Consider the following 12,821-nt stretch of genomic DNA (forward strand, 5'->3'; position numbering starts at 1 on the left):
TTTTCTCACATCTTATTTTGACTTATTTTATCAAATACAATCAAAGGGACTGAATAGGATTTTAAAGTTATATTCTGGCTTTCTGTCATGTGGCACTGTGGTAGTATGGTTTTTAGATATAATAGTCTCCTGAATGACTTGTTTTGCTAGTTCCTATGTTATTTTCCAAAAGTCTGTTATGTTTAAAATTTTAAAAACTTTTTTATGTTTTATGTCCTTGTTCATCTGTGTTAATGGAGAGGAACAATGCAATAGTTAATACCAACTTATTCATAATCCAAACATTGTTTGTGCTGGGCTTGATTAAATTATTTAATATGTAAAGCAAAGCCAGCTATCATAGCCAGCATGTTTGATCACATTTTTCTCTTAATGGCTTGTTGTTGTTGTTTTTATTTTTTGGTCTTTGGACACTTGTTCTTATATATAAATAATATATAATTAATATTCTAATTCTTAAAATTATTAGCAGACTACTGTATTCATGAGCAGCAAACTGAAAGACTGAACATAGCAGCCCAGAGTTTAATATGGTACTAAGATGGAATTTATAAGAAAGTTAATCTCAAGATATAATTGTATGCATCGTCATTACTGTGTTACATGTTAATTAGGTATAAATAGTAAGCGTTTCATGTAAATGACTGTAATTGGTATAACAGACATTTCTGTGATTGGCTCTGAGGGTAGTAGGAAGATATGCTGAATATTCACTGAAGACTTCTGAGCCTGTAGTTTTAGGAGAACCCACTGATCTGGGTTTTCTCTTTTTTTGGTGAGAGAGCAAGCCTTTTGCATTGCTTATGGGTTTCATGTCTAGAACCTTAGGTTTTTTCCGTCATTTCTGTGGGCCTCCATAAGCAACATGGCAGCTGTGCTTTCCTGTCTTAACATAAATCTTTTTTAGCTCTGGGTTTCTGCCATGTTTAGGGCAGATACTTTTGGATGTCCTAGAATGTCTGAACCATGGGAAACCCTGTCAGAAAAAAATCTTTATCTGGCTTTTCTTGGGATAAAGGTTTCAGAGTCTTTTAAAAGGCATTTAGAGAATACTTTCCTATTTGGTATAATTATGTCTCCACCCTCAGAGGTTTCAGAGTAGATAGGTAAATAAACTTTGGTGAAATTAATTATTAGAAGGATTTTATTATCCCTCTACAACCTCAAACAAAGTGAAACTGTATTCCTTGAACTTGTACCAATTATAACAACTTTGGTTAATAAGCAAATAATTCTTAATAAGAAATGATCATTTTTTCCCCACTAATGCTTTTCATGAGTTGCATTGACCGTAGAGGGAAGGCCCAAGGAGTAACTTTTAGAGCCTAAGGCGCTAATGAATATATAGGCTTGGGTAGGGAACATTGGATAAATAGCTGACAGTATGAGGGCACAAGAGATAGATCCTCAGGTACTACCTACTCCCTTGTTTGGGTCTTCTCCTTCAGTATCCCAAATTGTGATCAAAATGATCACTAACTTTTGCCTCATTACCATTTATTTTCAACTCTCCTTTCATTTTGTTGACTTCCCAGGGATAAGTCCAATACTTGAGGTATAAAGGGGAGGCGTTTTAAGTTTTGGTACCCACTATACACATATGTGCAGCTTATTAGGAATGGGTTGATCATAGGTTATTAGAGAAAGTACTGGACTAGACCTCTGGAGACCTTGCTTTTAATTTTAGTTTGACCACGAAACTGAGAACCTTGCCAGATAGTGATAGAGTGCTCCCTGAAATTTTGAGATATTAAGGGATATAAACTACATAGTCATGATTATTACAATGAAGGTGATACTAATGACAGAGCATGAACTTTGAGGATCAAATTAGTGATATGTTATGCTGAGCTGTGCATCACTTTTTTTACCATGGTGTGAAAATAGTTTTGTGTTTGCCAAGTAGTTAACAAAGAGAAGTCCAGCCTGTACCTTTTCATTGTTCTAACCATGAGGAATAATGGTAGTATTGCTTTTTTATAAAAATGTTTTTTAATGAGCTTTTAGCTTCTGATGTATTTTAAATACTAAGTGATATTACATACCTTGTATGAAGTGTTATTTCTTTTGAAGGTATTGTTGGTGAAGCAGATGAAAACGGGGAAGATTACTATCTTTGGACCTATAAAAAACTTGAAATAGGTTTTAATGGAAATCGAATTGTTGATGTTAATCTAACTAGTGAAGGAAAAGTGAAACTGGTTCCCAATACTAAAATCCAGATGTCATACTCAGTAAGTATTAAAATAATTGTCTCCAGGAAGCAGTGTTTGTCACTTAATATCAACAATTAAGTATGTTTTACAACTTTAGTAATTGAAATTGTAGCTTGAAATGGGATGCAACAGAATATTATTAATGTATGTAAGTAAGCCTCCTAAAAGCAGGGAGGTATACTTCAGGTCTGTAGTATTAGATACCTGTTATGCATTGGCAGGACCTACCATTTGCTTCAACAAACTTTACCATTATAACTGGGCAGTTAGCTAACCCAGCCATGTGTTTTCATGGTTACTTTTTAGATTACATTACTCCTTGTTTCTCTTTCCTTTTTACTGTTGCAGATTAAGAGATGATGCCATGTTGAAAATTTCTGGATGAGTATAGTTTACCATATTTTGCTTTATCAGTTGGAATAAGATACTCCTGCAGAGTAAGAGCTTGTCAGAGCCCCTTGCAACTGTCAAGTTAATTCTGTTCTGTTAGGATTAAAAGTAGTGGAAAGAAGAGAAATCCGACGTAGGTAGCCTCTCTCTTTGGTAGTTTTTTTGCAGGTAACTGGAATGAATCCATTGCTAGTAGACAGTTTTGAAAGTTTTTCAAGCTTTGTGCATATGTACCTAGTGCAAATAATATTTGCATAACCGTACTTATAAAGAAACATCATTGTAATAAAACTAATGCAATCTAAAGACAAAGATGTACAGATTCTTATTTTATTTGGTCTGTTTAATTGAGTTGTTATCACATTTATGAGGTCAGAGAATGTAAGTCAGCAACAGTTAATAGTCCTTGAAAACTGAAATGATCCCTCTAAGTCATAAGTTTTGTTAATACACAGAGAGGAAAGTTGGCTAGTTTTTCTATCATGTATTTCAAATTTGTATCTCAAATTGGTAGTAACTTTCTACTATTTCTTTAGTATCTTATTCTAAGTGTGTAAATCTTTTCAGATTTTGCTCAGAGTTTTGTTATCAGATTATTGTTTACTGGCCTTGATTTTCAAATGAAAAAAATTTTTTTCAGGTAAAATGGAAAAAGTCAGATGTAAAATTTGAAGATCGATTTGACAAATACCTTGATCCGTCCTTTTTTCAACACAGGGTAGGTAAATTGTGTATTTTAAGATGTTCAGTATGTGCTTCAATCAGTTAAACAATGAGCATCTGCCACATATAGGGCACTGTGCTAGGGCTGTGGATCTCAAAGATTTAACGAATGCTGATTTCAGATGTGAGCTCAGAGTCATAAGAGTGATAGAGAGTTTTAGAGGAGCAGTCAAAAGCTCCCTTCATCATGCCTGGTTTAAACCAATGAAGAGAGATACACAAGGAAGAATACAGCATATGGGAAGCCAAGATACCAATTTTATTGCTAATGAGGCTACTACTGGAGAATGTGGCTGTAACTGTGGTCAAGTGGGCTTCTTAATATTGAAACTCAGAATTGGAGAAGCTTAACACACTCAGACAGTGCTGGACTGTTTCAAGTTTTCCTACCTGGGTGCCTGTGTGTGTAAAAATTACAGTGTGGAGAAACAGAGCAGAATGTATGCATCCTCTAGGAAGGAATGAATACAAGAGTGGAGTGATACCAGGAGTTTTTGCCAGGGGAAATCCACATACAAAGAAACACCAAGAATGGAAAGATGCCTCCCACCCCCCCACCAGCAGGTATATACTGGATCTCAGATCCTTAGTCTAGTGGCATTGCTGCTGGTTTTGTACAGATAGCTTTGGTTATTTTTAGCAAGAAGCAGATTTTATTTTGGTGGTTCACTCCTTCAAGGATGGATATGAAAAAACTACAAGGTATCAGGATGTATCCATTCTTCTGACTTTCTTCCTGACTTGCCTCTTCTATCTTTTGGACTGAAATCCTGAAGTTTATTAGTCACCAATTTTTGAGATGGCTTATAAGTTTTTTTTGTCTCAGAGTTATATCATTGCAGCCAGTTTCCACCCTTAGACTCCACCAGAACCTGTTACTACTTCTAATCTTCCACAGGGTCCTAGGAGAAAAAAATGAAGCTGTTTGGGGTTTAGCCCCTACTGAAAGATTTAGTGTGCTACTCCTGGAGCTACGATTCCCTCCCCCACCCTCCCAGGGCTTTTCCTCAGACTCAGCGCTCAGGCAGTCCTGAACATGGTAGTCCATTTAAAGGTATAGGCACAAATAACTTCAACTTTAAGTAGCATTTAGAATATGAGGGCTTCCAACTGACATTCCCTATCGGAACACCTAGGTCTACTTGCTTCTAGTCTCATGGGGTAGTGACAGCTTGGTGGAAAGGCTGCCTTTTGGCATTTTCACTAGTAGAACTGTATACCATATATATTTTTTAAACAAATATTAATCGAGCACTTGCTGTGTGTCAAGCACTGTACTCAGTAAGTGGAATACATTAGAGAATGAATGTCAAAGATCCATGCCCTCTTGGAGCTTACATACTAGTGGGGGAGACATGCAGTAAACATAATAACTAAAATGTATAGTATGTTGAAAGATGTGTACATGGAAAAATAAAAAAGAGCAGTTGGGTAAGAGTGCTGTGGGTAGAGCAAGTTGTAGTTTTGAGTACGGAGGACAGGGTAAGCCTCTGAGATGGACTTTTGAGCAAAAGCTTGAAGGAGTTGAAGGAAATAAGGAATGTGGCCATCTGGAGAAAGAGTATTCCAGGCAGAAGCAACACCATGGAAAGGCCTGTTAGGTGGGAACATGCTTGGTGTGCTTGAGGAATAGCAAGGAGGCCCGTATGGCTGGAGCAGAGCAAGGGGACGAGAAGTAGGAGATGAAGTCAGAGAGGCAGCAGGAGCCAGATCATCCATGGCTGCTTTAAGGACTTTGAATGCAAAGGGGGCAGGATAGTGTTTTCAGCAGGGTAATGGCAGATCTGACTTCTATTTAAAAAGAGTCTTTCAGGTTGTGATGTTGAAAATGGGTTGTGTGGGAAATGGGGAGTAGCAGGGTTACCATTGGAGAGGCTGTCGCATTAATGCAGGTGAGAAGTAAGGGTGGCTCAGACCAAGACATAGCAGTGGAGGTGGCGAGAAGACGCCAGATTGTGAACGTATTTTGAAGGTAGAGCCAGCAAGATTTCCTGATGGATAGAAAGATAAAGAAGGTTTGAGAAAGACTCCACAGTTTTGGGCCTGAGCATCTATCAGAGTGGAGCTGCTGTCAATGGGGTGGAAAAGCTGTATTTGGAGAGTTGGAGGGGAAGATCAGAGTACAGTTTGGGACATGGTGGTGGTTTTGAAGTGTCTGTAAGATATCCAGACAGAGATAATGACCAGCTAGTTGGATATATCAGTCTGGAGTTCAAAAGAGAGGCCTACAAATTTTGTAGCCATTGGCACATAAATAGTATTTAAAGCTGCGAGACTGAATGCAATTACCAAGGAAGAGTATGTACAAATAGAAGAGGACTAAGGACTGAGCCCTGGGAGCAGTAGTATAAGTTCAGGGAGAAAAGGAGAAACCAGCTAAGGGCCCTGAGGAGATATTGGTAAGGTATGGGGCGAAAAAAAGATTGTATGGTATCTTGGAAACCAAGAGAGGAAAGTCTTTCACAGAGCATAGAAAGATTAGTTCTGAATTGTTGCTGATGGGTCAGGTAAGATGAGTACTGAAAGTACCTGTTGATTCATCTGGGGTCATCAGTGAACTTGACAAAGAGCAGGTTTGGTGTAGTGGTGGGGCAAAATCTCAACAGAGCTAGTCTAAGAGAGAATGGGAGGGGAGGAATTGGAGGCAGCAAGTTTGCTACTAAAGGGAGTGCAGAAGTGGTGTAGTAGCTGGTAGGAAAGATGGAATCAGGAGGGGGGTAGGGGTTTGTTTTTTTTTTGAAATGTAAGAAAAACATGTTTGTTATGTTGATGGGGTTCAGTAGAGAGTACAAAACTAATGATTCAGGAGATGGGGGAGAATTACTGAAGCATTTTCCTTGAGTCGGCAGGAGTGGATGGGATCTACTGTGTAAGAGTTGAGATTGTTTCTAATACAGTGACTACAAACACAGACTTAGGAGCCCCAGCTGGATACAGACTCTGTCTCTGCCATTTACTGTAACTGTGGCCAGATGACTCAGTTGTTTAGCTTTTTTCAGTAGTGAAGCAGGGGTTATACTGCCTTGCAGAGTTGTTGTGAAATTCCATTTGACAGTGTATATAAAGCACCTGGTTCAGTGTTTCCAGAGCAGGTGCTCAGGAAGAGGCAGCCCTGGTGGTATAGTTAGTTAATCTCCAGCGTTCTAACATTTATGACAAACCTGGGGTGCTGCTTGCGGATTAGCAACACTAGGGGTGCTGGAGTCAGCAGTTCGTAGGGTTAGTAACCCCTCTGTGACATCTCATTTCTTTATTGTTTTAAAGAAGTATTTCCCTTGGTTAATAATTTCAGAATCATACAACATTTTATAATTTGGGGGATAAAGGAATATTATAAAATGTCAGGTTATTAGTAGTACATTATAATCGGTATTAGTTTAATGTTTGTATCTTAGATTAGAAGATAGAGAGCTTTGCTAGAAATTTTTGCATTTTGCGGTGTATCTTTCTTATTACTAAGTAGTAACTATATAAAACTTTTTCTCTTCAAAACTTTGATAAATTGAAAAGAGATATGAGTTTTATATATATATATATATATATATATATATATATATGTGTGTGTGTGTAAATTTTTTTCTCTCTTGTCCTTTTCTGGGTCATTAATTTCCCAGAGTAGAAACAAAATCAAACCTTTGGAAAAGCCTATTATTATAGACTGCATTTATAAATCTTAAGTGATACTTTTGTGATAAACTTAAACTTATACAACCCTTTTTGGTAAATATTTCAAAATATAATGCATTCATTATTTCCTTTATAATTTCAATAGGTATTTAATAAATAAATTGTTGAATGAAGGAAGAAATGATCTTAAGAAGAGGCAGGGGCAGTTGACTGCCCCTTGTTTTTCAGGGGAAGCCATAGTTTATCAGTTGCCTGAAGCCTCTGGGTAGATAACAGCCAGTACTGCTTTTCACTCTAGTGCACATGCTCAGCATGTTAGCCCAAGTTAAAATCTAATTAAAATCCTAATTGTACAGAACAGTACCTCCTTCATGTTAAATAGTCTATGTATCTGTAGAAGTTTAGAGCAGGAGAATATCTGTGAGTAATTAAAATATGTGTGTGAGAGGTTTTATGGAGGAGAGGGGTTTTGAGTTGGGTTTTAAATTGTAGATAGAATTTACAGAGGTAGATAGAAGTGGATCCCATGTGAGAAGAAATTATGAGAAGGATACAGAGGTGGAAGTGAATAAGCTGTACTTTTGGGTCATTGAGGAACGGTAGGCCTGATTGGAATATAAGATACAGTGGAAAGAAAAGTTGGCTAGGTAAGCTGAGGTGGCCATCTTACAAGGGGCACAGAATATTAGGGAAAATAGTTTAGGTTTGTTATGTGAGAAAATAGGGAATGTTGCTGTAAGTTTTAGAATAGAGAAGTGATATATGAACATGATGTTTCAGAAAGATTTGCTGGATAAGCTTTTGCAGGATGGATTGAAAGGAAGGAGAAGGACCAAACATAAAGGTCGTCAACTAGGAGGCCATTAGAGCTATCAGGTATGAGGTGATGGCATGGAAATAGAGAGGAAGGGAAAAATAAATGAAATTGAGAGAGAAGAGAAATTTTGGAACTATCCATAAGGAAATTTTGGGAATTAAAATATAAAGGAATTGCTGGACAGTGCCATAGACAGTTGAAGTCAGATGTGCTGAATCTGGACATAATTTTGTGACAAATTTGTGGGTGAAATCAAAGTCAAGAGCCTTGGGGGCATTGAGAAACTATGGGCTACCTCAGAGTTCTCTGCACCATGGATAGCTGCTTTGGAGAGGAGTGCATGATGCGACAGGGTGGGGAGGATGAACTGGAAGCAAGTGAAGCAGGTCATTCAGGAAGGTGGCCTGAGTTCATGGCGGGCAGCTATGATGGTTTAGTCTTATAATTTTAAAGAGGTTTTCAGGTTGTTGCTTAGTTAGAGGGAAGGGAACTGATATTTATTGAGTATTTACTGCTCTGCGCCAGACATGGTGCTGTACAGTTTATATATGTGTTAAACTGTACAAATCACTTACGATATAGTATTATTTCCTTCATTTTTGATGTAAGAAAACTGGGGTCAGGGCCTGTGTTAAAATTCAGACCTGTTTGACTCCAAAACCCATGTTCTTTCTCTCTAATGCTGAATAGCATATTCTATGTGGCCAAATTGTATTTTATTTGTACAATAAATTTGATTATGATAATCCATATAAACAGTATCATACTTTTAATGCATCTAAAGCTTACTGGAAAGAAAGCCAATCCCTTTGATTACTCTTTCCCAGTATATCTTAGTTTTGGATTTTCATGTAAAAGTTTTTAGAAGACTTTTGTGGGGTTTTTTTGCATTAACATCCCATTGTCCTCATGAAACCTATGAATTTTGTAACTGGCATTTCAAGTAAGTAATATTTTATTTTCTGTTATTTTAGATTCACTGGTTTTCAATTTTCAACTCCTTCATGATGGTTATCTTCTTGGTGGGCTTAGTTTCAATGATTTTAATGAGAACTTTAAGAAAAGATTATGCCCGGTATAGTAAAGAAGAAGAAATGGATGACATGGTAAGCAAACATTTTACGTTGTATTTATAAAACAATTTAACTCAGTGTTATTGAATGTTGGAAGCAAGTCCATAATCCTGAGGTCAGATGAGCTTTAGAATTCAGAATTTTCAGGTTTTAGAAAGGTATAAAGCTCCCTGAGGGGTCTCTAATCAAATATTTTAATGTTTTTACATGCCCTGATTACATGTCCTATAATCAAGTATATTAATTTGTTTTCAGCAAAACATATGAATGGTCACCCTAAGTGGGATAAATAAACAGTATAAATAACCTCTTGTTAGTTCGCTCCAAGATTTGCCACCAAATAAGGATATGTCAAACTTGTGAAGCAGACTTTCACTTTTCGGAGCTTTTGATTTCAGAATTGCAGCTAGGAGGTCGTAGACTTGTATTGGTATCTTTCTAATGCTGTTAAATATTGCATAAAATTGAGGGAGTAGGTGGAAGGATTGATTTACATTTAGTTTAGTAGGTTCAAAGGGGAGGGTTGTTTTCTAAATTATTTTTACTAAGTTGTAGAACAGTGTCGTAAATGAGCAAAAGTGGTTTTTTTTTGTTTTTAGTTTTTATGGCTGCACTGTGTGGCTTGCAGGATCTTAGTTCTTGACCAGGGATCGAACCCGTGCCCTCAGCAGTGAAAGCGCGGAGTCCTAACCACTGGACTGCCAGGGAATGTTAATGGCTATTCTTTTTTTTTTTTTTTTTTTAATTGAAGTGTAGTTAATTTACAATGTGTTGGTTTGAAGTGTACAGCAGAGTGATTCAGTTGTTAATGGCTAGTCTGTGTAGATATGCTCCATCATTAAATAAGTTTGGAAAACAGTTAAACAAATTAAAATTTTAATATGCTCATGTGTTTTGTGAAGTATCAGAGGGTAGATGAAATATTTGGTGCCTCTCAAACATAGCTGACCAGGACCCGCCCCCCAACCCCAGTCCAAAAAAGACACAAAGATTATCTTGAGGGACTGATATTTCTTAAGAAACACTGTTTTGGATACTTGCTTACTTGGGTTGAAAAGGCGAAATTGAATCCTTTTTAAAAAATGCTATACACAGTTAAATGATATTTAACTATTTGATATATTCCCTGTGTGTTTTCTTAGGCTCCAGGCTATAAGGGAGATTTCTGCATTGCTAGGGCATCTAGTACTGGTTTTAATCTTCTTCAGTTTTGCTCTCCACCTGGCCCCCGCTCATATGTGAGCCTCAGTCATGATGTAAACGTCAAGAGTAGTGTCTGAAAGTAACATTCAGGAGCCATTGGGCTTTTCTCCCAATTTGACCATTTCTTTTTGCGCCTAGACCTTTTCTTTTTCCATTCTTTGAGATTCTCTGAGTACAACCAGGATCTACCTTCCTGAGCCTCAGTAATATTACAACACTTTAATATTATAAGTTATTAAGGCAGAAATTATTTTAAATTTGAACAAATGTCTTTTCTTGATATTTTGAAACCCTTTTAATACCTTTAAGTTTGTAGTGAGGGAACTTACGACTGTAATTGTAAATTTTTACGTATTTTATGTATTTTAATTTCATTCTGAATTATTTTCTTTTCTTTCAACATATATATGTATATAGGATAGAGACCTAGGAGATGAGTATGGATGGAAGCAGGTGCATGGAGATGTATTTAGACCATCAAGTCACCCGCTGATATTTTCCTCTCTCATTGGTTCTGGATGTCAGATATTTGCTGTGTCTCTCATTGTTATTATTGTTGCAATGATAGAAGATTTGTATACAGAGTAAGTTCATGTGCTTAACTTTATTACTTTTTTGTTGTTCTTGAATAGTTTTAATAATTGGAACCTTTAAGTCAATCATAATTAAATATTTGCTGATTTCAATTATCTTAGCATTTAAATAGCCTAAATATCATTATTGCAAACAAATAGTGAGCAGTATTCTTCAGCTGTAAGTATATTTGTCTGTTATATGCTAAAATTACTAGCCTTACTGAACATTTTGGTTGGTTATAAAGGTTATATTCCATTAGAGGTATGAGCAGAATTAGTTACAAATCAGAGTTGTTTGACAAAGTGAGTAGGCACTTTTTTGAAATCTGAAGATCCAATTAGATCTTCATAAGAAATGCACAAGGATTACACATTTACTGAGTTAGTACTTCACATCTGCCTCCAAAACTTGGAGACTCTACAGACAGAAGAAAGCATTGTAAATAACAGTAAAAAGAGTGGTGGAAAAGGCACATGAGGTTAGAAAAATAATTGGATGACTTCTTATCCTATCTTTACATGGTTTTCTGGTACATTTTTTCTTTGAAAACAAAACCAGTTGCAAGAAATTCTTTTTTTTTGATAAATTTATTTATTTTTGGATGCGTTGGGACTTTGTTGCTGCGCGTGGCTTTCTCTAGTTGTGGCGAGCGGAGGCTACCCTTCGTTGCGGTGCGCGGGCTTCTCATTGCGGTGGCTTCTCTTGTTGCAGAGCGTGGACTCTAGGCACGTGGGCTTCAGTAGTTGTGGCACACGGGCTCAGTAGTTGTGGCTCGTGGGCTCTATAGAGTGCAGGCTCAGTAGTTGTGGCGCATGGGCTTAATTGCTCCGCAACATGTGGGATCTTCCCGGACCAGGGCTCGAACCTGTGTCCCCTGCATTGGCAGGTGGATTCTTAACCACTGAGCCATCAGAGAGGTCCTGCAAGAAATTCTTGATGTGAGGCCTTTGGATCATAAGAAAAAGTTGTACATTCACCAAGATCTCAAGTCCCTGTTTAGTAGCCCTATAACCTTGTGCTCAGAGAACCATGACCTCAGCAAAGCAAACACGCTCTGAGCCTGGGGTATAGATGCCACCCCATTAAGTCCTCAGTCAGAATGACACTTGTCCCCAGTTACATCTCGTACCTCTGTTTCAGTTCATGCTGCCTTCTTGCTTAAATGTGCTTGGCATTTGGTGGACAAGCAGTAAATTGTTTTGCTGAAAGCATGGCTCTTTAGTTGTATATTAAATATTTAACTATACTAAATTGCTGTTTCTTCCACTGGACAGTAAGCTCCTTGAGAGCAAGGACTGGGTCTTATCTTTGCATTCTGAGAGTACCTCAAGAACTTTGTATATGCAGGGTACTCAATCAGTGCTTGTTGAACTGCAGTGAATGTGTATTAATCAACAAAGTTATTTCTCTGTAGTTTCTGTCATATTTCTTTAATATAACCTTTGTAATTTATTTACCGCATAAACCTTAAAATAATTGGCCAAAACCTAAACTTCAGTGTTCTGGTAGGTAGTTCTTATTTTAGGATATAATATATTTCAAATGAAATCCTAAATTCAAGAAAAGCATTTCAAATCTTTGAAGAAGTCATGCTTTACGTTAAATACTGGATTAAATGCATCACTGTGGAATTGACACTGACTGTATAGTCACAGTCTTTTTTTTTCTTGAATTTTTGAATTTTATTTATTTTTTATACAGCAGGTTCTTATTAGTTACCCATTTTATACATATTAGTGTATATATGTTAATCCCAGTCTCCCAATTCATCCCACCACCACCACCACCACCCACCACTTTCCCCCCTTGGTGTCCAGATGTTTGTTCTCTACATCTGTGTCTCTATTTCTGCCCTGCAAACCGGTTCATCTGTGCCATTTTTCTAGGTTCCACATATATGTGTTAATATATGATACTTGTTTTTCTCTTTCTGACTTACTTCACTCTGTATGACAGTCTCTAGATCCATCCATGTCTCTACAAATGACTCCATTTCGTTCCTTTTTATGGCTGAGTAATATTCCATTGTATATATGTACAATTCCATTGTATATATGTACATCTTCTTTATCCATTCGTCTGTCATTGGGCATTTAGGTTGCTTCCATGACCTGGCTATTGTAAATAGTGCTGCAGTGAACATTGGGGTAGTAATTCTTTTTGAATTACGGTTTTCTCTGGGTTATGCCCAGTAGT

At 37.1% G+C, this 12,821-nt stretch overlaps 1 protein-coding gene across 1 annotated transcript in view; it reads left to right on the forward strand.

Moving 5' to 3' along the window:
• TM9SF3 (transmembrane 9 superfamily member 3) overlaps nucleotides 1–12,821 on the forward strand; it is a 75,499-nt gene that overhangs the window by 18,664 nt on the left and 44,014 nt on the right. Inside the window, exons 4-7 of the mRNA XM_061211181.1 lie at nucleotides 2,074–2,234; nucleotides 3,247–3,324; nucleotides 8,748–8,879; nucleotides 10,467–10,633. Of these exons, the coding sequence (XP_061067164.1) occupies nucleotides 2,074–2,234; nucleotides 3,247–3,324; nucleotides 8,748–8,879; nucleotides 10,467–10,633 (538 nt within the window). The remainder of the gene's footprint in view (nucleotides 1–2,073; nucleotides 2,235–3,246; nucleotides 3,325–8,747; nucleotides 8,880–10,466; nucleotides 10,634–12,821) is intronic.

The sequence above is a fragment of the Eubalaena glacialis genome, chromosome 1 (assembly GCF_028564815.1).
Source record: "Eubalaena glacialis isolate mEubGla1 chromosome 1, mEubGla1.1.hap2.+ XY, whole genome shotgun sequence".
In the NCBI taxonomy this organism is placed as follows: Eukaryota; Metazoa; Chordata; class Mammalia; order Artiodactyla; family Balaenidae; genus Eubalaena; species Eubalaena glacialis.